The sequence below is a fragment of the Pipistrellus hanaki genome, assembly GCF_964339955.1.
Source record: "Pipistrellus hanaki genome assembly, chromosome: 20".
Classification (NCBI taxonomy): domain Eukaryota; kingdom Metazoa; phylum Chordata; class Mammalia; order Chiroptera; family Vespertilionidae; genus Pipistrellus; species Pipistrellus hanaki.
Window position 1 is genome coordinate 6058560 of NC_140522.1, and position 24856 is coordinate 6083415.

General features: G+C 39.8%; 1 protein-coding gene across 1 annotated transcript; it reads right to left on the reverse strand.

Moving 5' to 3' along the window:
* Positions 1–221: 221 nt before the first annotated feature.
* LYPLAL1 (lysophospholipase like 1) lies at positions 222–24856 on the reverse strand. Its single transcript, XM_084868961.1, has 5 exons — positions 24707–24856; positions 18287–18386; positions 10361–10530; positions 1381–1496; positions 222–646 (listed from the first exon to the last, which is right to left on the reverse strand). Exons 1-5 carry the CDS (start codon positions 24798–24800, stop codon positions 407–409), a joined length of 720 nt encoding a protein of 239 aa, XP_084725087.1. The 5' UTR covers positions 24801–24856; the 3' UTR covers positions 222–406.

Below are 24856 nucleotides of genomic sequence, written 5' to 3' on the forward strand. Positions count from 1 at the left end.
ACATTTTTGGGGGATACCTTGTACTTACAAAAAATGACTAAAAATAATATACAATTATTTGTCTAAATTATGTTTACCATAACATTGTACTATTCTCTATGGGTGCTAAGCATTATACTGACAATTAAGTTTGCAAACTTGATATTTATCATTAACCACATAATTTGGCAGTAAAATCCACTTTTGACAAAGGCATGATATATATGTTAACAACTCAATCCTTTTTGAAAACATGTTTTTATTGATGAGAGAGAATCATCGATCGGCTGCCTCCAGCACGCCTCTTCCTGGGGATCAGGCCCACTACCTGGGCATGTGCCCTCACCGGAGTCGAGTCTCAATCCGGTTTGTGGGTTGGTGCTCAACCACTGAGCCACAGCCACCAGGGCAACAAGGCAGTCTTGATCTACTCCTTTTGCCTCTCCATTTCTCCTGGCAGCTTTGCAAGAACCCACGCCCTCAGTTTCTCGAGCTCCCCCGTGCTCAGCTCGTGGAAAAGCCCGGGGAAACTGTGGAACTTGGTGCTCACCCCTAGAGCCTGCAAGGCTGAGTTTGTCTCTTGCCCCCAGGAATGAAGGACGAGCTCGTCAGCAGTCCCGTGGCACTGGAACAGCTCGGGGAGCGTGCCTTCGCGCTTCTGAAGAGCCTGGAGCAGGACGGGCCAGGGGAAAGGTTAGAGGACAGAATTCTTGCAATTCAGAGAAAGCAGGGAAAACGCTGATTTTACCAAAGCTTTAATATTTAAAGGGGGAAAAAGGTAGAGATGGTGCTGTCCCAAGCACCCAGGTGGGCCTGGCCCTTGGGCTCTGTTGTGTGTGACCTGTGACCTGCACTCACTCCACAGAGGACTGTCTCAGAGGCGGTCCACGCGTTTCCCAAAGAGACTTGGGGAGACATACATTCTAGTTCTCATTTCTACGGCTGCCACTGCGGCTGTTGGTCACAAAGCTGCAACACTATCCCAGTCCTAAGGGGGACACTGGTGGGAAACAGCGGTCAGCAAGGCAGCAGGCCATTCTAGTTCTGTTCATGAAATAAGCAAACTTGGCTAGAACCCTCTACAGGGTGTCCCCTGGAATGTGCACACACCTTTCCTGGCTGGTAGTATTTTAGTAGACACTGCCTTTAAAATTCAAGTGCACATTTTGGGGGAAACCTTGTATATGAAGGATCCACGTGTACCACAGATGCATTGTTTTTCCCCTTTGACACCTGGCTTCCCAATATTCTTCGTACAGGACATTTGATTAATTAGTGGCTGGAATAAGGCCATAGGACTAACTTGGCCTTGAACTGTTAATTATCAACTTTGTTTTAGTTTCGGTGAGTGAATATTTCATGTATTTTCCTGTTGCTTTTATTTTTAAAGCTGGAACTTACCTGGTAAACAGCAGAGGCTTTGTTCAGGAAGCTGGAAAGAGCGAACACGCCTGCCACATCTTGGTGATTTCTGTACGCCACATGCATCGCCATGCACCCTCCCATGGAAAAGCCTCCTGGAAGAAGTAAGAGGTCACTCTCAGAAGCAGAACATGTGCAACAACACTTCACAGCAAGGCACACCTGTGCCAGGCTTCCTCATCTAGTCTGTAAAGGTCTGTCTTCATCTATTTTTAAAGATGTGGCCCTAAGTTAGTCTACTTCAGATCTCACAGATAAGACCAGCTCTGAGTCCCATCCACGTCATCACTGGGAAGGGTATTTAATAATAAACATGATTGCTCTGTTAAATTATCAGGTAAAAAGATTTGTAATTCAAAATATGAGTCATGGTGCATTTTTATGCTTATAAGTCTTCACAATGCCACTAGAATTAATCACTTGCATCTTTTGCCAAGTTAGAAGCTATACTTCTAGTGCTTGCCACCGATAGATGCTTACTCCTCTGAACTAGGAAAGAGAATCAAAGACTGGGTGAGCTAGTTAAGACATTTTTGGATTACAATATTATTTTGAAAACTGACTACGATGGTATAATTGAAACATATACAACCTTTAAAAAAACAATTTACTCATTTGACAAACCTGCCACACAATGTGTGCACATTGAGGATACGTAGATTAGTATGCACAAAGCTAGCACTCCCTTGGGCAGCACATGTGTGAAAATACATGGACCCATGTTTGAGGAAGGAAACAGAGACATCATAATGGAGACACAGCAGAGGGTGACCCAACCTCAGGTTAGAGGCTTGGTATGATATTCCCTCAGTTATTTCATGAGAAATACAAAAGTAAGCTGCACACTTGTGGAAATGGGAAAATATATTTTGGTATAGAATTCAAAGCTTTTAATTTCCAGCCTCCTGCTTTATTTCAATTAACAAAGTACAAAGCTGAGCCCGAAGGAACTGTAAATTTGAATTTACTGCAATCTCCTTAGAGATGAAGGAAGCTTTAGCCACAGGCGATTAGATGACCTGGGTAAGGCTGTACCCCTAAAGCTAGGACTTGTGGAACCCAGATTCCTTGCTAATACTGATTAAAATAGAACTATTTTACCGAGGGATCCAGGATACAAATCTGTAAGTAAAGATTACCAGCCTTGGGAAGTTCAGATTTTTAAAAAGGGCATAGTAGGGTACATCTTACACCTGCGGTTTGCAGCAGAGAATCAGAAGGAAATAACAGGGTCTCACCAGTAGCAGCAGCTCACCAAGGATGGGAACAACTTAAAAGGCTCTTTCAAAACCACTCCCAAAGGCAGATACATCTAATTAGAGGCTCACGAGTAAGCCTGGTGGGGAGTAGGGAGCATAAATATCTAATATCTTAGAATTGTATGTAAACTTTGCATTTGTGCATCACACTTCAAAAAATGTTAAAAGCCCCAGGCATCATTATCTATGAATTTGTGCATTAAAAACATATTTGCCATGTCCCATTAAAAATTGAAGAGCTCACTGTATACAAGATTATTTCATTTCCAGTAAAATTAGCTGAACAAGAAGATCTCTAGGGTTTCCATCACATTTTAAAACCTATTCTATAAATGCTTAATAAGCACTTGTAAAAGTTCAAACAGCAAGGGCTTTCAAAATTTACAGTTATTATAATTACAGAACTTTACTTTCAGTTTGGGAATAAGTCTCCATACCTCTCAGAATATACTTTTAGCCTTTCTTTAAAGTTCACAAAATTGATCTTAGCAAATGCTCACCTTCTGCTTCCTTCTCTTCCGATCTCCCCTCTTTTCACCATTTACTGACCAAAGGGATTCAAAGTTGCTTATCAAACACATTAACAATACACTTGCATATCTAAAATGAGGGGAAGATGAGAAGGGTTGGGGCGAGACCAAGAGGTCAAGACCAAAAGAGAAAGGGAGGGGCAGCATAATTAAGAGTGGGACTGGACACTTAACTGCTTCCCCAAAGCAAGGCAATACGCAACAGAAAAAAGCAGACCAAGTTGTACTAGCATCTTTTCCTAGCACTGAATTGCTGGGTGGAATTTATCAAGTAGATCTTTATTATCAGGCCTTTTACATGCAGCCACTTTTGCTCTGACTCTAACAGTTCAGGGCAGAAGACAACCCCCACTAGACTATCAGGGTCAGGTGAGCAGGGATTTTTGTCTATTTCATTCACTGATGTACCCTCCCTAGGCACAGGACAGTGCCTAGCACATAGAAGGTGCTTAATAAATACTTAATGAATAAATGAACAGCCAGCTGCAGTTCCCATCAGGATATTTCTGCAAGGTGACAAATTTACATCACCAGGACACGCAGCCTAAGCACCACCACTAACAGAAAACATTCTCCACGTAGGAAATGTAATTATGAACAAACATAAATGCATCCTGCCAGCCTTTAACCTCATGTTCAATTCTCATAACTTATAAGGGAGACAAATGTACTCAGAAATCTTATTTAAAAATGCAATGTATGTCCCTTACACCCATTTATACTCTCAGGAGGTAATCTGCAATTTCTCACCAGCCATCTCTGACAATGCAGTCACCTTTAGCATCGGACACTGCTATGAAAAGGGACTTTGTATATTTTTTTTTAGAATAGAAAAACATTTAACACAAAGGGCTAGTTATTTGAATTCAATCTCCATCTAAACGTCTAAAATGCAATATAAAATATACTGTTCAATAAGTAAATACCAAATAGTAAACTCATTGTAGGTAATGGTTATAATGTATATTTATAGTTGCTGGCAAAGTATTAAAATGTCAAGAGTTAACATTTCAACATACATTTAAGATTAACGAGCTGAATAAAACATGCTAAAAAATAATAAACCTAGTTTTTATGAACTCCTTAAATAAAATAAAACAGAAACAATATATAAAAAAACTGTACTGGGAAAAATAAGTTAATCTATCCGAAACAAAATCCAGAGGAAAAAATACTTACAACTCAAGTTTACTATCAATTGAATAGGATTTTTAAAATGTAATAAAATCTGCCCTCCCTCCAAATTTCAACAATTCTTCCATTTAATTATATGTTAAGCTTCAGACTGAAGTGTGATAATGTCTCAAAAGATATGAGATTATATATTTATATATTAGTATATTTTCTCTCACACAAAATTTATAGGATTACCAAAATATTTATCATCATCTATGCAAAACTGTTAGAACAGCAGTTCTACTGCTTGAAAATCCTGATAATAGTTGTTAAAGAAACATAAGTTGCTTAATTAAGACATGCATGAATGAAAAGCAAGTAGGATACTATGTTCTTAAATTTTAGCTCCAAGAAAGAGCTGCAGAAGACACTTGTATTAAGTCAGGACAAGGGACCCTGGAAATGCTGGTGGCAGCCATGTTCATCTTGATAATTCCAACTATTCCTTCATTTTTATTTTAAATTTTATAAAATCAACATATTAGTATACACCCATTATATAAAGTGTTTCCATCATACAGACAGAAATAAATGTCATCTAAAATCTTACTACTCCTGCTGAGACTGGTTTGGCTCAGTGGATAGAGCGTCTGCCTGTGGACTGAAAGATCCCAGGTTCGATTCCGGTCAAGGGCATGTACCTTGGTTGCAGGCCCATCCCCAGTAGGGAATGTGCAAGAGGCAGCTGATCAATGACTCTCATTGATGTTTCTGACTCTCTGTCCCTCTCTTCCTCTCCGTAAAAAAATCAATAAAAAATATATAAAAAAATAAAATAAAATCTTACTACTCCTAATTTTGACATGTCAAAAAATTCATGTTAATAGTTAAACACTCTAAATGTATAATTTTATACCTTTTCCATGTAATACTGATTTGAAAGTCTTTCAAAAGAATCACAAAATCCCTAACTATAATTTTATTGAACACAAACTTACTAAATGCCTTCTATCTGACAGTATATACAGTATTTAATGTTTACATAATATTCATCTGTATTAACAGACCATATATAACTTCTTTAACCATTACCCTCAAGAAGGGTATTTTGAATTCTACGTAGGTATAATTCCAGAAGCACTTGCTTCTTTCTCCCTGCTTCAAAAATTCTCATAGTATGCTCCTATTATCAAAATTCTTATAATCTGGTCATATCATTTGTCAAGATCTATACATCACAGATCAAAGTTAAACCTAAATTACATCTATTTTCTCTTAACAAATCATCACCACCTAGTGGCCAAAAAAGGAATCTCATTCTGTACAAAGTTCTTGCCTGAGTCCATGGGTCTGGGTTCTAGTCCCAACTCTATTTTGCATTAGCCAGCAACCTCTTGGGTGTTTAGTTCCATCATAACTGAAATGAGAATAAATTCCCACTCAACCTATTATAAGGCCCAAGAGACCGATATGAAAACAACCTGTATAATTTAAACACTAAATATGAAACATTATGATATATAACGGCAATTTAAACCCGTCACTCGTAATGTAAATGTCAACTTTTTTTTTAGTAGTATTACTACCATATATAATTTCTAAGCACAACAGTACACACAAGGAAAATTATATACCTTTTCCACTTTGATTTCTCACATTATGCAGGAACATACCAGAAGGAAAGGGAGAGTATACCAAAGTAACAGAGAAGCAGACTGTAATATGAAATACACTTACATTCTGCATACTGGACACTTCCTTCACCTTGTTAATCAAATCAGAAGGCCGGACTATGCAGGGGTGGGGAACATCTGGCCCGAGGGCCGTGTAGTGCCCTCAAAATCACTTGGTCTGGCCCTGCCAAGGCATTAGGGGTGAGTTAATTAAATGTTTGACCAAATACAGCAGGGTAATTTCTAAGTTGATAATTTTGTATGGCTCACGAATGATGTTATAAATATTCAAAGGGCCGCTGGCAGAAAAACAGTTCCCCACCCCTAGGGTAATGTTATGTCATGAGTGATTTTCTCAGAATGTAGGACTTGCCCCAGGTTTTGTTTATAACTATACTGCCAACATGGAGAACAAAATTCAAAAGTCACTGTTTTATTGCCTGTGCTTCCCCCTTTTCTCATACCTTTCGTGGAATCATGTTTGGTATAAATATATGAAATTAAATACACACACTTCTTATGTAGAGAGCGAGCACTCACACGTGTCTCCGAGGAGCACACTGCACTGAAAATGCCTCCCTCGGTGTCAGACACTGAGCTAGGTGGTGAGCCCTGACCCAGCTCTTCCTATCAGGCCAAAGTTTATCTTTTCCGTTAGGAAGGTAATATATTTCCATTGATAAAAACTAAAAGAGTGTGTTTTCACTGCTAACACCCGAGGTTGAGTGCCCTTAGGTATCCTCCTCATAATCTCTGTTTCCAAAACCTGACACAGCGCATGCATTAGTCTCTCATCCCTCTAATGGCTCCACACATCTGCCTTCTCGCTATCCTCTCAGCTGCACACTGGCTGCCCTCCATGGTGTTGTTGAGCACAATCTTTCTAAAATGCACACTCTTCATGTCATTCTCTGCATATAATTCAAAATCCCTAGGGTTCAGGGCATGCACTAAACTAGTATTTCCAGAGAGAATCTGACATGCCTCTCACTTTCCTTCGTGAACGTTTCCCTCCTGTTTATCGGTCATATTCTGACTCATTCTTTGTAACTCGGTTGGAATCAGTCTCCTAAGCAGCAGTTCTTAACTCCCTAAAAGGATCACTACTACTTTCCTTACTGCTCACCCTGTATCTTGAACACATTTTACAATAGCACTTGTATTGTATTAGAACACTTGAATTCTGTATCTCCCTCATTAGATTAACAATATTATTTTTATTTTATTTTTGTACTTCAGGTCTTAAAATTTTTAACAATCTGGAGACTGAATTTAGTATCAGAAGTACCATTTTTTACTTGACCGAGAGAAGGCTGGATATTACCTACTGTAAAAAAAAGTTCTTAAAACACTTAAGTTTAATATAATAAAATGCCATTAATGAAATAAAAACCATGGAGAAAGAATGGGATCCCACCTACTCAAATATAGAGAACAGTTTTGTTTACAAAGTTAAACTGATTGCAATTATAACCACAAAGTGTATATTGTGTGATATTAAACAGGAAATTTTATCACGTATTAAGAGGCCCAGTGCATGAATTTGTGCATGGTTGGGGTCCAGCTGGCAGGGCCCCAATCAGCAGATCGGGTCAGGCCTGTTGGAAGGAGACAGTAGGAAGGTGGCCAGCTGGCCAGCCTGCCACTGATCAGAGCTGGGCTAGTTGAGGGGAGGGGCCATGGGTGATTGGCTATTTGGCCCTGCCCCTGATTGGGATGGAGGGCTGATTGGCTGAGGGGCCAGTCTTGGGGAGGGGCTGTGGGCTGGCCAGCCCCATCCCCCAATTAGTGTGTGTGTGTGTGGGGGGGGGGGGGGGGGGGGGCGATCAGGGGTGGAGCTGACTGGGATAAAGGGCTGTGGGCTGATTAGGGTGGTGGGGGCTGACTGGGGGTGGAGCTGTGGGTGATGGGCCAGCTGGCCCTGTCCCTGAATGGGTGTGGGGGGGCTGATCGGGGTTGGAGCTGGCTGTGGGAGGGGCCGAGGGAGGTTGGCCAGCTGACCCCACATCCCAATCCGGTTGGTTCCTGTCATGGCGACCATTCCTTACAGTCTTTATAGCGTCTGGTTGCTGGCTTTTTATATATATATATAAACAAAAGCAATAAGGACAGTTTGTGTACCCATAACTTCCATTTTTCCATTTTCAATAATTTTCTAGTTTTTTCTCTCAGAATTTTTTAAAGTAACCTAATATCATTCTGATGTGTGTTTAATAAAATTGTTGAGAATCTCAAAGCACTTTTTCTTTGATTTCCTACTGAATCCTTCCTTAAAATGTTAATAGCACTTAAACCTTATTAACATGTAAATAAGAGTACTAATTAGAATATTTTCTTTTTTATGAATGATTTTATGATTTTACTGTAAAGCAGTTCCTCATCCTCATCTTTTCTTTCCCCTCTCATCACATTTCTTCCGGACCTCATTTCCATGTAAATTCAGTAACTGGGGTTTCTACATCCAACGTCAAAGCTCCTCACTTACCCCTTCTGCCAGATTAATTTTCCTAAAGCATAACTGAAATTAATTATATGACTCAAACACCTTCTTCAATCATCTCTCATCAATTATCTATAGAATAACGGGTACAAGGGAAACCAGAAAGAATCTACTGAGAGTGTAAATGACCAAGTGTTTTACAAACACCATCTCCCAGTAGGTGGACAATGCATCATTAGCCCCGTGTACAGGTGAGACAGCAGAATCCAAACAGGCACCGACAGACTTAGCCTGGGACCCATTTTTGTCACTAACAGGCTCTTCAGCCTCCCAGTCTAGCTACCAGAGTCAACAAGGCACTTTCCATTCAGACACCAAACTTTCTACTAAAACCATGTAATGTCCAGACAAACAAGTACTACTTTTCCTGCTTGTATGTACTGTTCATGTAATTCTCTATGCCTACACCTGCACACTATGAACAGTTCAATTTTTATCTATACATCTAAAAACTCCAATGCCCCCAGCTACCTTCCCACTAGACTTCTCTAACATCCTCAAATACCTAGGATCTCTTCTGAATCCCTGTGGTACTTAATGACTCAAGTTAACAATTCACTGACAGGTCATGCTACCCGTGACAACTTTCTAAGACACCACTCTGCCAGAAATGGCGCTGGGTCCTGGGAAATAACAATGAATATGTGTGATCACTCTCTTCGAGGAGTAGGCAGGTATTGGGCTATAGAGCACTCATCATCAGCTGCTTTATTTACAGTTGTCATTGTAAGTACCTCCTGGGCTCTTCCAGGTTGTAAACAATTGTGAGATAAATCCTGTTTTATTTAGCTATGTGTTCCTTTGTGCATCTAACACATTGCCTGCACACGGGAGGAACTTAGAAAATATTTGGTAAACAACCAAATATAATGGAATTGGTCATACATGCACACATTTTTAATTATGTCCTGTAAGTATGTTGTCTAATGCCCTAGACCCGTGGTCAGCAAACTGCGGCTTGCAACCCACTTGTGGCTCTTTGGCCCCTTGAGTGTGGCTCTTCCACAAAATACCACTGGGTGAGTCTATTTTGAAGAAATGGCATTAGAAGAAGTTTAAAAAATTTGGCTTGGCTCTCATAAGAAATTTCAATCGTTGTACTGTTGCTATTTGGCTTTGTTGACTAATGAGTTTGCCGACCACTGCCCCTAGACGGAGTTGGGTGCCCTTCCCTGTGCTCTACCCAGCACTTCCATAATGTTATACATTTATCTGTATTAGAGTTAAACATAGTTGTTAAACATAGATACATAGAAACTCAGAGTTAAATATAGATAAGAAAACAGGCCCATAAAAGGTGACATTACTGTAAACATCCAATCTCATTTTTATATGTAGTATAAAAATAGAGATATTATACTTTATGTATTTGATGATTACAGACAAAAGGGTATTAAGTAGAATAAAGAGTTTATATAAAGGCACATTATAGCCCTATAAGAATAAAAGTTGCTCAAGTTAGTTAACAAAAGTTTATAAATACCTTATTCCTGTGGTACAAACTCTGCAGAGTTGATTCTTCTTAAATTCGATGTTATATTTTGACTGTGTACTTTATCTTAATCATGGCAACAGAAGTTTAAACATATAATAAAACTTAAGCTAATTAAAATAAATTGTTTTAAAAACTGAAATGAATAATCTCCTAATTAAAATTAAACATGGGGCTCTCAAACTGTTATTATTAAAATGAAAGGGAATTAACGTTTCATGAGTTATTGTATATAATTCTAATATCTTTGAAACCCTTAGTTTATTTGATACTATAAACAGGTCAAATGATATATAAGTGCTTCTAAATAATATTCCAAGGAAAGTTCAATGTAACAAATTTAAACAAAAGTAAAAAGAAAATGAAATTACCACATTTGAAGGTCTTACCTATTAATATTCTATTCTTCTTGATGCCACTTTTTACTTCGTCATTAATCAAGTCTGTGAGCACCTGACACATCACATCGATGGACTCAAGGTGCTCTGGGCAGTCGTTAGAGATTTTAAATCTGTCAAACCACACATTGGAAATTCCTCCTTTCATAGGAGTATAGGGTCTGTTTAAAACAAAATGAAAGAAAAAGGGATGACATTAAGTTAGACTTTATATATTTTCTAAGATCTAAGATAAATTTTTAAATTTCTAGGGTTTTGAATAAATCATTTCAATTTCCTCCAAGTTTTATAAATTGAAAAATTCCTATTAAGAGCATCCCCATGCATGTGGCATTAGCTCACCTATATGTATATCGATTCCGTTAACATTTACTAAAGCCAGTATATGTTTAGTTTCTCCATTTTTAAGATTCATAAACTCTCCAAAAATCCTCACAAAAATTGAATTATAAATATATTAAGTATGTAAATAGTATGTATTTTTGCTCTATTTTAAATAATGATTAATCAGATCTATTGTTTTTAAAAATTTCTGCTTTTTTCCTCTTTAATGTAAGAATCAATATTTTAGTATACACAGCTAACTGAATAATGCTTGTCCATGCAAAAAATTCAATACCCCAAGAGTGAAAAAATAATTCAGTGAGTGCTTTTAAAAGTTGGTTAATTCACAGCACTCATATATCCAAGGTGAGCTAATAATTTGGGTCTGAAATTGGGTGCTTTGTAAGACTTATAAGACATTTTATGTAGTAAGATGCTCTGAATTGGTGTCTTGTTGAATACAAGACACCAATTCTCTTTTATCAATTACTCTCATCAGATTCTTTACATTTTTGTCAAATTGGGATGGTTCCAGTACTAGTGAATCGTAACCCATTCACAGGATATTCATACTCTGAATGAAGCTAAAGTGCCAAAGGTACCCATCACAATGTGAAAGGAATGTAAACCAGTGATGACCACAGATGCAGAATTCCTCCTACATCTACTCCCGGGCCTATTTTGGTTAGCTGTATACTCTCACCCTCCAGAATCAGTGAAACTGTGTGAAATGTTCACCAGAGAAAAACGCTGGAGGATGTGAGACACCAGCTGAGCCTGATGGAGCTTCCCTTCATCTTCTCTAGTGAAGCCTAGAGGAACCTCAGCGGCCCAGAGAGCTCTAAATATTTAACTCTTATTATTTTATCCACTGTATCAAAAGGACCCTCAATCTGTGCAGATCTGCCCTGGGGAAGCATCCACGCTTTTAGATCAATGGGTAAAACTGAAGGGGGCAGGAGAGCTACACCATCATTTTTCTGTATTGATCAGACCACTCCAAAATACATGGGCATCCACTTTGTGAGCCAGGAAATCAAGAGGAAGACATTTGGAAAGTTTCTCAGACGAATTGAAGGAAATCTAGAAATAAGAACTCATCTACACAGGATCTTTTATTTACTAAAATAGAATCATGTTATAAACATTACTTTGCAACATGCTTTCTGAAACTTGAATGTATATCTTGCCCAGACAGCATGGCTTAGTGGTTGAGCATCGACCTATGAACCAAGAGGTTGAGGTTCAATTCCCAGTCAGGGCACATGCTCAAGTTGTGAGCTTGATCCCCAATGTGGGCCCTGCAGGAGGCAGCTGATCAATGATTTTCATCACTGATCTTTCTATCTTTCCCTTTCCCTTCCTCTCTAAAAATCAACAAAAATTAAAAGAAAAACAATCCATAACATTAAAAAACAAACAAACCTGGAATGTATATCTTGAATATCCCTATAAAACAGTATATAAAAACCTAGCATTTTCTGTTTATTTCAATACATGATATTACATACCTATATATCTAAGTGTGTGTACGTGTATGTATATGTGTTGCTTTGATGTTTGTCACATAAGTCTTATTTTTTGCACCATTCCCCTTCACCACTCTCACTCCCCACCCCCCAACCCCAACCACATATCTTGCCTGTCACATTAGGTTTTTCTGCTCAGGGCCATTTAGATATAACATCATTTGAGGGCCATACAAAATGATCAACTTAAAAAGTAGCCTGTCATAGAAAACACCAAAGACTCCATAAAATAACTATTAGACTTAATGAGTGAATTTGGCAATGTAGCAGGATACACCCAATGCAGGAGCTGTCCCCTGGTGGTCAGTATGCTCCCATTGCCAACCTCCCACGGTCCCTCCCTGTGGCTGGCAGGCCCGGACTGGCCCCAATAGGGACCTGGCAAGATAGCCTTGATCGGCTCCGATCACTGGCCAGGCCGAGGGACCCCACCTGTGCGTGAATTTGTGCACTGGGCCTCTAGTATCTTACGACTGAGATGGTTCACAGTGTAGTCAACAATTCCCCTACTGATTGGCATTTATTTGGTACTCAGGTTTTAGCCACCACGAATGCTACATTAAATGTATTTGTATATGTATTTTTACCTACTGGAACTTATTCCTATGAAAGAGTCCAAAAACAGGTCTGCTGGATTGAAAGGTATAATCTTTATCTTAAAATGTGTTTTAAAGTAATTTCCATAAAAGTTATAAATTAGCCTTCCAACAGGGAAACATAATAGCCCTTTGCCCACAGCCCTAACAGCAATCGGTGCTAACACCCTTTAAAATGCTACCTCTGAAGGGTATCAGCTATCGTTTTAAAATCAACTTTATTGAGGAATAATTTACAGATATAAAAGTGCACATTTTAAGTATATAGTTCAAAGACTTGACAATGTAACCACCATTGCCACATGATACAGAGCATTCATTCCCTTTTCTCAGAAAACCCCTCGTGTCTCTTGGCAAGCAATTCACATTCCCTTCCCAGGCAACCAGCGGGGATTTTCTCTCTAAAGATCAGTGCTGCCTCTTCTAGAACACCACACATGTGGAATTACCTGATCATATCATTTGCTTTTTGCTACTGTGCTTTTAATTTTTTAGTAATTTAGAAGAGTGCTTTGTTTATTATTGACACTTAAATATATAAAATACCGGCGTATTTCACAATCTAGAACAAATACTCCAAAAATTTATATGGAACTTATAAAAACCCCAATGGCTGCAGCAATCTTGAGAAAGAAGAACGAAGTTAGACGCAATACCATGTATCAAGAAGCCCAAAATACCTATCAGAAAGAATGTTTACACCTCCTACTATTCTCAGGCATCCATTCTTTTTTTTTTTTTTTTTTTTTTAAATATATTTTATTGATTTTGTACAGAGAGGAAGGGAGAGAGATAGAGAGTTAGAAACATCGATGAGAGAGAGTCATCGATCAGCTGCCTCTTGCACACCCCCTACTGGGGATATGCCCGCAACCAAGGTACATGCCCTTGACCGGAATCGAACCCGGGACCCTTCAGTCCCCAAACCAATGCTCTATCCATTGAGCCAAACCGGTCTCGGCTCAGGCATCCATTCTTATTTACCCACCTAAAAAATTATCAAATAGTCAATTTTAAAATAATTTAAAATAATTCTCCTTAAAAAAATATTGTGGAATTTTAATGAATCTTGCATGATTGCCTGGGAATTAGCATTTTATGACAAGGCCTGAGAGGGAAGATTTTTGCAGACTAGTTTCTCTCAGGGTGGGCCCATTCTGATCCTCTTCTAAGCGTCCTCCTGCCTTATTCCCAGGCTGTCAGTGGTGTAGAGATCAAATCCTGCACTGGCTCATATTGTGGCTCCAATGGAGCCTAAATTCTCTCGCTCTCCTGCAACCCTCCTGACCTCAGAAGCCTCTGTTCAAGAGAGATAAATGAACTGGAATCAGAAGGGGATGGAAAGCATTCAAGCCTATCACATCCCAGAATCCCTTTCTCAGGATTAACTTTCTTAAAGTCCTCTGAAAATGAAGGCAGGTACTTTCCACCTAGTATTAATGTCACTGCCAGACAAAATGAAATTCCAGACTGGATTCAATTTGTCATGAAAACCACAGTGATCTTCTGAATGAAAAACTGAACATATCACTCACTTTAAAGGTGAATTCGACGGGTTTTCTCTTGAATTATTTCTATTTCCCTTTTCATTTTATTCTGCTCTTTCTCTAAGTGTTTATTTGTCTGTCTAAGCACTTAAATAAGGATGATATCATAGGCTAAGATATGAATCATTCTGGGAACGCAGCCATTAATAGAAAAAATGGCATTCATTTAACTTTTTTGTCTCTGACAGTGCCTTACTTAGGGATTGATGCTCCATGGAGGTGAAATCCCAATGTAAGTTTTACTAATATGGTTGCTTTTGGTTCTATCAACTGAGAAAATTAAAATTCTGTTCAAAGAAGATAATTGGTAAAATTTACTGAGGCAAGAAATACTTTAGAACTTTTCTGTTGTGAAAACATAAGAATAATTCTCTTAAGATGTTAGAAATAACTGTTAAAGCATAAAAGTAAGATTGTTTTTTAAAACAGCTAACAAACTGGTACATATGTTATACTCATTTACCTTCCTCAAATAAATCACTTTATTAGCTGGTATAAAAGAGCTCAGACATTACCACAATAAATAAATATGTTAGGCAGAGAACATCTGTGTGGCTCCTAAATCAATCAATCAGTCAAACTATTACACACTGGCAAAATATTAAGCTGGAATAAGATGCCCTAAGTTGACAGCAACAAAAAAACAAGTTGACATTCAGCCTGATACCAAATTCCGTTTTGATCTGCATTCCCTAAAAGTCATAACATCCATAGTTCATTCATAACCTTTAAGATAATGTCATCTGACTCAGTTTTCCTCCCTATCATCATTTCATGGTGCTTTCCAAGGTCCACATTTCCCTCTTGCTTTCCTTCAAACTGGACAGTCCGGTACTGATCCGAGGTCATTGCATTTGATATTCCCCAAGCTGGAATGCTCTTTGCCACATCCCTGCATGGCGGGCTCAACTCAACTGTCACTTCCCCCCGGGAACCTTCTTTGACCCTACAATTTACAGTATATCTCCCTTCCATCCGATAATGCAGACATACAGCCTTCCTATCCCATTATCCTACTTAACTGTACAGAATGTATCACTATTTGAAATTAATACACTTAATTTCTCCCTCTTCTTTTCTATTTCTGTATGAGTTCTCTAAGAGTGGGGACTTTCTTTCCTACAAGGTTACCTCCAGTGCCAAGAACAAGTATTTGCTGAATAATGGATGTCAATAATCATTTACGTCACTTGGATAATTTGTGTCAGGTAGAAATAAGAAAATATCTAAAACTTTTATTTTGCTCTGAATTTCTTTTCACTTTACTACTTCTAAAATCCATATTCTAATTTCTAGAAAAAGGTTGTGTTTCTTTTGTTGCTTTTTCCAATAAGAACATGAAATATGCTGTTTAAAATACAAAACAAGTAGAACTATTTCTTCAAAATAGCTGTCTTGGATCTAAATCAAAAGTGCTTAATACTGTTTTGGAAAACATGTTTAATGAAAAATATAAACATGTAATTCATGTGAAAAAATAGGGAATCAAAAAGTAGAAGCATTATGCAAAACTTATAACTTAAAAAAATTTTTTTAAACACCAAGCAAAACTACCTATCATATAAATTATTAAAGGCTTGTTAAAAATTATTATTTTTAAAATGGAAATTCTAATAGTAAACTCAAACCAAGAAAACCTCTAATTACAAATACAACTAAAGTATGCCATAGAAATAAAAATATTTATTGAGCACTTTAGTTAGAGTCCAAATTAATATAATGAAAAAAATGAAGCAATATTTTCCATTTAAAACGTAACAAGCTAATTGCTGACTTTTACTTAATATGCCCCTAACTGAGCCGACTAAAACCACCTATTAAGTAAGATTGAGGAAAGGAATATCTTATAGCCAAATGGCAATTTACAATTTAATCAAAACACTGATATGCTTTAACAGACCACAATATGATAAATATAATATGCTACTGTTCTCCTCTTTAAATTCTTTCAAGTTATGTGTAACTGTTGAAAGCAAATATCAGAATCTTGTTTGGTAGAGTTTTCAGTTTGCAGATGACGTACATATGACAAGTATAACATACAGAGGTGAGGATAAAGGATCCTGTATGGTTGTAAGGTGATTAAATGTAAAAGTGATTAAATAAAACAACACTAAATAGGTAAAAGCTCTGATAAATACCTTAAGCAATAAGGACAAAATTAAGAATAGATAAAGATGGAGTATTAAAAAATTCAAATAATAATTAAAAAAAGAAAGAAAATGGAGCCGGGAATGGTTCGGCTCAATGGATAGAGCGTCGGCTTGGGGACTGAAGGGTCCCAGGTTCGATTCCGGTCAAGGGCATGTACCTTGGTTGCGGGCATATCCCCAGTAGGGGTGTGCAAGAGGCAGCTGATCGATGACACTCTCTCATCGATGTTTTTAACTATCTCTCTCCCTTCCTCTCTGTATAAAATCAATAAAATATTAAAAAAAAAAAAAAAAGAAATGGAAAGAGAAAAGCAGAAAAAAACCATAGACTTAAAAGTAAACTTATCAATAGTTACATTAAATGCAAGTGGTCTAAACAAATACTTAAAATACAGAGACTATTTAGATTGGTTAAAGAAAAAAAAAAAAGCCCAAATAAATATTGTCTATAAGAAACCCACATTAAATTTAAAGATATACTAGATAGGTTAAAAGCTAAAGATGAAGAAATGCATACTATGTGAGACTCAAAGTAAAGCAAAAGGATGGAAAAATAGTAGTAACATAGGAAGGCATATATTACATTGACCATCACTCCAACACACAAGATGGTCCAGAAGATGGAGAGCAGAGGAGGGCAGTTGGGGGTGACCAGGCCTGCATGGGAGGACAGTTGTGGGGGGAGGGAGGGTACACAAGGCTAGCAGAGGAGGGCAGCTGAGGGCGACCAGGCCTGCAGTGGGGCAGTTACGCGTTGATCAGGCTGGCAGGGGAGTGGTTAGGGGGTGATCAGGCTGGAAGGCAGAAGCAGTTAGGGGCAATCAGGCAGGTGAGCAGTTGGGAGCAAGAAGACCTGAATTGTGAGAGGGATGCAGTCAGACATCCCTCGAAGGGTCCCAGATTGGAGATGGTGCAGGCTGGGCTGAGGGACACCTCCTGCCCCCATTGAATGAATTTCATGCACCAGGCCTCTAGTACACTATATTATTAAACAAAGTACATGTCATGTCCAGGTATTAGTAGGGATAAAAATTTCCATTATATTATAATATAAAAGTAGCTACTAATAAGGAAGACGATAATCCCACACAGGCATACACCTAATAATATCACTTAAAAACACACCAGGAGAAAGAACCAAGGGAAGGAACAGACTAATCTGTAATCATAGATGGAGATTTTAATAGACCCATTCTTCAGGACCTAATAAAACAACTTTGGAGATCCTAAAATGGTGGTAGAGTAAGTGGAAGCTACTCGGACACTCTCCCAGGACCAAACTGGAAACACAATTAAAATACAGAAGAACCACCATGAAAATTCAGCGGAAGATTCTCTGGAGAGAACCCTGAAAACCAAGGATGGAAAGTGGAGATTGCAGGGCACTGGTAGGAAGTGCACAGAGGCGAAAGGGGTGGCTGGGCTCCTCGTGCACACAGCAGCTGAAGGCCGGGAGATATCTCAGCTGTGGGGGAGGATCTGCAGGGCTAGAAGAAGTGGAGTCCTGTGGGCCATGCTTGCTACAAAGTTTAAGATAAGAGCTCCAGAAAATGCTTTACAAAGAGGGAGTAAATTACCTCTCAAAACTTAGCCCAATAGTGTAATTACTGAATAAATACATACATAAAGTCTTTTTTAAAAGGCATCCCGATTTAAAATATTTAAAATATAAAATTAAGCTTAAAGAACATCTAGTCAGTACATCGACAGTGTACGTATGTTGTATGCAAAAGTGCTATCCTTAGCATTGAGATCAATTATTACTTACCTGGCAGGAGCTGTTGGATAAATAATTTTTATGTGTTGGAATGCTAAATCTTGATTTAAAACCTGCTTGATCCAATTTTTCAAACCTTGTCCAGAATCACCTGATAAATAAAAAAAATATATATAGATTAATATAAACATTTTGACAATACAGTGTATTTAAAAACAGTCTAAAACTTTCATGTCAAACAGAGGATGGAACAAGGAATAAAAAAAAAATAATCTCCATACATAAAAATAACTGCAGAAACTGATTTATCAATATGATCAGGCATCAATAGGTAGAAATAATTTTGATTACTCCTAATTTCACCACTGATCACTTTAAAGACCTTATTTAAGCTTCAGTTGTAAGTTTTCTCACTTGTTTAAAGGTTATAATAGGAACACATAAATGAAGTAAATCAATTTTTCTAAATAAAATTCTATTTTCTTCCTGACGTTAGCCATTTCTTATCTTTACTCTTAAAAATAGTTAATTCTTAAAGTGCTTATAAACTTTTATAGTTGGAACAACCTAAAACTATTTTCTTGGTTAAAATAATAAAATCCTTCAAAAGGGATATTCAGCATGTTTGTATTTTTAAACTCAAGAAATTAGAATTTAACTTTGAGAACATGTTTACAAGATCTAAAATAATGATTATACGTTCCACGGCTAAAAAAAAAATCACCAAAATTCATGCAAGAATAAATGTATGTGTATATCCTTTAAAAAAAATGAAGGAAATACAGCGCATCTTATACTGTCCTGAAGAGGAAACTTAAACGGTAACAACTTTAATTTTTTAGTCAATCAATTCAGGAAGACAATTCCAAAAACACCTACTGAATACATATGAATGTGTCAGGCCCTGTGTTCTCTGCTAGAGGCAGTGATGGGAAGGTGAGGGGAGAAAGAATCCCTGGCCTCCTGGAGCATAAGTTCAGCGTTAGAAAGAGACATTATAATCATTTACATGTATGTGAAAGACATGCAACCGCTGCAAAAACGACATGTGTGGTGCCGCCAGGGTTTAGCGTCTTTAGGAATGACCCAGCTAAGGAGTTCAGGAGTAACTTCACTGGAATACAGGCTCTACAAGGTTCATTCTGTGTTTTATCCACTGAGTCATTTGTCCACTGAATGCTTACAACAGGACTGACACAAACCGGGCGTCACGGGTAGTTGATGAATGGTGTGAACTCAAGCGGGTAGTGGCTGAATGGTGTGAACTCAAATCTACAAGATGGTGGAAAGACCATCTCAGATACAGCGTAAGGCAAACAGGAATACCCTCTGTTGGAAGGAGCAGTATGATATCTAAGAACTGAATAGCAGTGAAAGGAAGTGCAGTGAATTGTAGCTGAGGTTAGCGACACCCATTTAAAAATAGCCATAATGTAATAAAGAGTTTGGCTGGCCTTTGTCCCCAGTTCCTAAGAAAGAGGTAACCTCTAAACCCTTAGAATTTCCTGAGCGATTAGAGTGTCTTTGTTATTCATGGAAGGGCCCACAAACCACAGGATAGTTTCACTGAGATGACTCAGGGTGGGAGCTGGCCAGCCAGAAAGACCAACCATGTGATTAGAAGGTTGGGGCTTTGAACCATATGATATCAGTCTGACCTCCAGGGAATGGAGGAGGCTGGAGATTTGAGTTGAGTGCCAAATCAATCATGTCTACGCAATAAAACACCAATAGAAACTCTGGATAAAAGTTCAGGTGGAACTCCCTTTGTGACAATATTTTTTTGGGAATTGTCAGACCTCAGTGCTGGGAGTTAATTCATTACTGAGGATGACAAAAGACTCAGGTTTTGAACGCTCCCTGGCTTTCCCTTCATTGCTCTTCTTTTGGCCGGCTCTAACTTGTATTCTTATGCCATAATAAAACTGTAATTATAAGAAAATAAGTGAGGCTAGAGAAGCTGAAGGAACCTGACACATCCTGAGAGCACAGAAAAGGTAGATAAATATTTTGGCAGGAAGGTGGCTTGCTTGAAGGATCATCTGGGAATTGTGAAGACAGAACTGAAGGACAAAAGATGTGGAGACCAGTTAGGAGGCTACTGTTCAGGTGACAGATACTTAGATGAGCGGAACAGCAGTGGAATATACAGAAATAGGAACTAGAGATATTAGGAGCTAAAATTAACATAAATTTGTAAGATATGAGGTGGTGGGGGGGTTGTCATTGGTAAAAGGTTTCAAGACTGACAGTGAGACTTGAGCCAGAACACCGGGTGAACAATATAGTGCAGAGACAGAAAATGCATGGAGCAGCTACTACTTATTCCTGTTTTCTTTTCTTTCTTTCTTTTTTCCCCCCATAGAACGTACTATCTGCTACTACATATACCCTCCACTAGGACGTAAACTCCAGGGGAGCAAGGATTTGTTAGCTTTGTTCATTGCTGTATGCCCAGAGCTGCAAACAGAGTGGCCACTGTAATAGATATTTCTTGAATGAGTGGACTAATGCATTAGTGATTGCTAGGCTAGTGGAGAAACATGTCTTGAGCTCAACTGTGATCTAAAATGGAGACACACATTTGTGCTTCCTGTATTTGGGTAAAGATACAATTGGTGGGCTTATATGGAGGTTGGCCCAGGGAGAGGAATGTGAGATGAGAAGAGGACCTAGGACCAAATATTGAGGAATCTCCACATGAATAGCCAGAGAAGGACGAGTCTGCAAAATAAACCAGAAGAAGCAAACAGAGGTGGAAAGAACCAGGACAGTGTTTCAGGAAAGCTGAATGCTGCTGACAGTTCACATAAGAGGAAGACTGAAAAATGACCATTACTTAGCAACACTGGCGACTTGAAGAGCCGACCCAATCAGCTGGCCAAGGCTCACTGAGGTAGGCGGGCTGCTGCTCCCTGGGCCCAGCTGGCAGGAAGCCAAGACCTTCCCTTCGCCTACAACCAATCATCACCAGACTGAAGTATACTGCTGCCTGTGACATCTATTTATTTATTCTTGGCAGGGGGTGGGGGCAGCAATTAAGTTTTTTCCCCCCCTTGTTCACACATGAACACTAGCACTTTCCTGACCTCCCCTCATTGAACTGCTAAAGAAAAATACCCCTGGGCGGAGATATCACATGGTACTGCGACACGTGACACATGAAGAAGCATGTAGTCACGCTGCGCAAGCACCAGAAAAACCTCGCCTCTGTATCCTTAGCCCTCACTTTCCCCACCTAAGCCCCTTTAAAATTCTCCCTGCCTTGGTTTGAGGAGCAGCCCGTGTCCTTTCCCTTTGTGGTTCTCACTTATGCACAAGCAAACCTACTTTCTCTACACTGGTTTCTGGTGAGCTCTTGATTTCTATTCTGGGCAGTAACAAGAACCCAGTGGGAGAGTGGCAGGACTCTCACCTGTGATCTGGAAGGCCCAGGTTCAATTCTCAGACAAGGTACCAGCCTCCGCATTCGTTTCTGGTGATCTCTACCCTGGGAAATCGCCAGAGTCCATGGTTTCAGTGACGTAACATTACTGGGCGAAAGCAAGACATGCGCAGTTTGGGCCTGCATGAACCTTGTAACTTAGTGTGGAATACAGAAATTAAAATAGGTCATTACAAATACAACTGGACTACAGTGTCCTAGGGAAATAAATAAGTGTATTCATGTAATCTGCGAGGGTGAACAAAGCTATTTAACTGTCATGTGTTTCCACTCTCCTGAGAAAACTTACTTCTTTGGTATTTTAGTAGCAAGAAAGGCTCAAGTTGACTTGGTTTTATATAACTTCCACTGCCTCCCCATTCATTCTATGGCAGCCATAAGTATTCCAGAACAGAACCTCAAACCCTTAAGATTAAAATAAAACAGAACAAAAACAAAACACCAGAAATCTGACTCTAAAATATTTTTCATCAACCTTGAAAAGCACCTTATTCCAAGAGCATTAATGCTACAAACCACCATCCACCCACCCAGTTACCAAGTCCCCCTTTTAAAAAGCCAGCACCTTATTCCAAGAGCATGGTAAAGCTATTAAAACTCGTTTACCCACATTTGGATTAACCAGAAGCCAAACATCTCCTATCCCATAACCACATCCATCCAAGTTTAATGTAAAATCATACTCCTAATACGAGTTTTATTTGCTAAATGGAGCTCTAAATGTACAGAAATTGAGTTTTAGTTGCAAATTTGGCAGAATTCGATGGATAAATTCTTTAAGTACAAAGGGAAAAAACTAGATATATATACACACACACATACAATTACACACACACAATGGACAACTCAGAGCTATATAGTTACAAGTTTTCACAGCTACAAGTTTCAGAGCTATAAAGTTACAAGTTTTTAAAATGTCATAATCTGAAACTGAAAAAAAAGTAATAGTTCATTTAAGCAAACTGGCCCAGGAAAAAAATAAAAAGCCTTAGGAGTGTTTCCGAAAAATACTATAAAATAATTAACTTACTAAAAAGAGTATGGTGCTGGGGAATTTCTAGGTGCTTCCAAATGAATATACCCTTGGAGCAATGAACAAAATTCCTAACAGTCGCCTAGCTGTTACCTTATCTCACCTTCTGATTATGCTCTAACAGTCAAGTCTTTCCCTTTAAACATTGCTGGCCCTTTTCTATTTCCAAAATGAAACATCCTCGTTCAATTTCAGTGTGTGTGTGTGTGTGTGTTTCACCTTACCTCTCCAGCACCCCAATCCTGGACCCAGAAAGTTCTCTGCTCAAGCCTCAATTCCTCCACTACTTAAAGGGGATAACACCCAGGTGGCCTTGGGGCAGGCTGTTCGACCACCGGAGATTCATTTCCAAAACGACAAACCTTCGAACCTCCACCACGTACCACGCGAATCCACCTCCTCTTGAATGCTTATGACCTAAGTCTCAGCCTCAAGACCACTTCCCCAAGCAAGTGGGATGACCCCTTCATCTTCCAAAAGCCTTAAAAAGGCCAAACCAAAACTTCCCCCTCGCAATTCCCTTGGCAGGAAAACGTGCACCATCTCCTGACCTCGCCCCCTCCCTTCACAGCTGAACTCAAACTAATTAAGTTTTTTTTTTTTTTTTTAAATATATTTTACTGATTTTTCACAGAGAGGAAAGGAGAGGGATAGAGAGCTAGAAACATCGAGAGAGATACATCAACCAGCTGCCTCCTGCACACCCCCACTGGGGATGTGCCCGCAATCAAGGTACTACATGCCCTTGAAGGGAATCGAACCCAGGACCTTTCAGTCCGCAGACCTACGCTCTATCCACTGAGCCAAACGGGTTCGGCTTTTTTTTTTCTTTTTTCTTTTTTTTTTTTAACTCTAGGTAGGCCCCTTGGAACGCTGGCTGCATCTCATTGCTTAAACACACACCTCCCTCCACCAAAAAACAAAACAAAAATAAAAACCCCCAAAGAAACCCAAAACTAAAAACCATTTCCCAAGAACTTCCCCCTGGACCAACCACTAGGGACTCAAAGATTAAAACCAGGGTCCTTACTCCCCATAAACTCCACAACCAGAGGGCCAGGCAGACATGAGTGTCAATTACAGAGGCGTTTCAGAAACCCACAGGATCAAGGACACCATCACCAAAGGCAGGATCACCAAAGGCAGGCAGGCGGCCTTGGCTTTGTGCTATCCCTTGGGGTGCTTGGTGACAGGAAGGGGGGTGGGTGAAGGGGCTGGGAGAAGAAGGGGAGGCAGGAAAGAGAGAATAACAATGATGTTAATAACAATGAAGTTAACAGGTGCCTCTCAAGGGCCTCCAGCCCTGCGGGGGGAGGGGGGGGGGCGGAGGGAGGAGTGGCAGGTGACTCCACTGCTGCTGAAAACCCCAATCCCTCATGGCTAGCCCCGAGAAGTCCTGTCTTTGTCTCCGGAAGAGGACTCACTAACTCGCTCAGTTTAAACTCGGGGGAGAGCCGAAACCGGTTTGGCTCAATGGATAGAGCATCGGCTTGGGGACTGAAAGGTTCCGGTCAAGGGCATGTACCTTGGTTGCGGGCACATCCCCAGTGGGGGGTGTGCAAAAGGCAGCTGAACGATGACTCTCTCTCATCGATGTTTCTAACTATCTCTCTCCCTTCCTCTCTGTACAAAATCAATAAAATATGTTTAAAAAAATAAAAAATAAAAATAAACTCGGGGGAGAGGGATGGGGATGGGGACTGGCAAGGGCACCAAGGGACACGTGTGGTGGACCAGACAGAGGGCTGGACCGGAAGTCAGGACCCAAGGCCAGTGAACCCAACAGAGAAGAAACTAAGGCGAAGAGACAATGGTCACGCTGCCCGTGTGTCCACAGGCGCGGGGATACCGAGGGGCAGCCGCCCGTTCCGAGCCCGCCGGCCCGATGGGGGTGGTGGGGCCCGGCGCTTCCTCCGGCGGGGGCATCACCGGGGCGGGGACGGAGGGTGTTTCCCAAGGGGCAGGGGAACAAGGACGTAAGACCGGAAGCCACCTGAGCCGTGCAGGAAAATGAGGGAGGCGCTGTGCCTCCCAGCCGGCGACACCACGCACCGCTGCAGGCGAACGGACCCCAACACGGCCGCCATGGCTGCGGCCAGGACCCGAGTGGTCCCGCAGGCCACGCCCCTCCGACGTCCTACGT

What these genes read in the sequence shown, in the direction of transcription:
- LYPLAL1 (XM_084868961.1), bottom strand. Translation starts at nt 24,800, where the DNA reads ATGGCGGCCGTGTTGGGGTCCGTTCGCCTGCAGCGGTGCGTGGTGTCG. An exon ending in CATTTTCCTGCACGGCTCAG is followed by an intron (nt 18,387 to 24,706) that starts GTGGCTTCCGGT and finishes TTTATTTATCAG; the next exon opens with GTGATTCTGGACAAGGTTTG. An exon ending in AAGCCTCTGCTGTTTACCAG is followed by an intron (nt 647 to 1,380) that starts GTAAGTTCCAGC and finishes GTCCTGCTCCAG; the next exon opens with GCTCTTCAGAAGCGCGAAGG.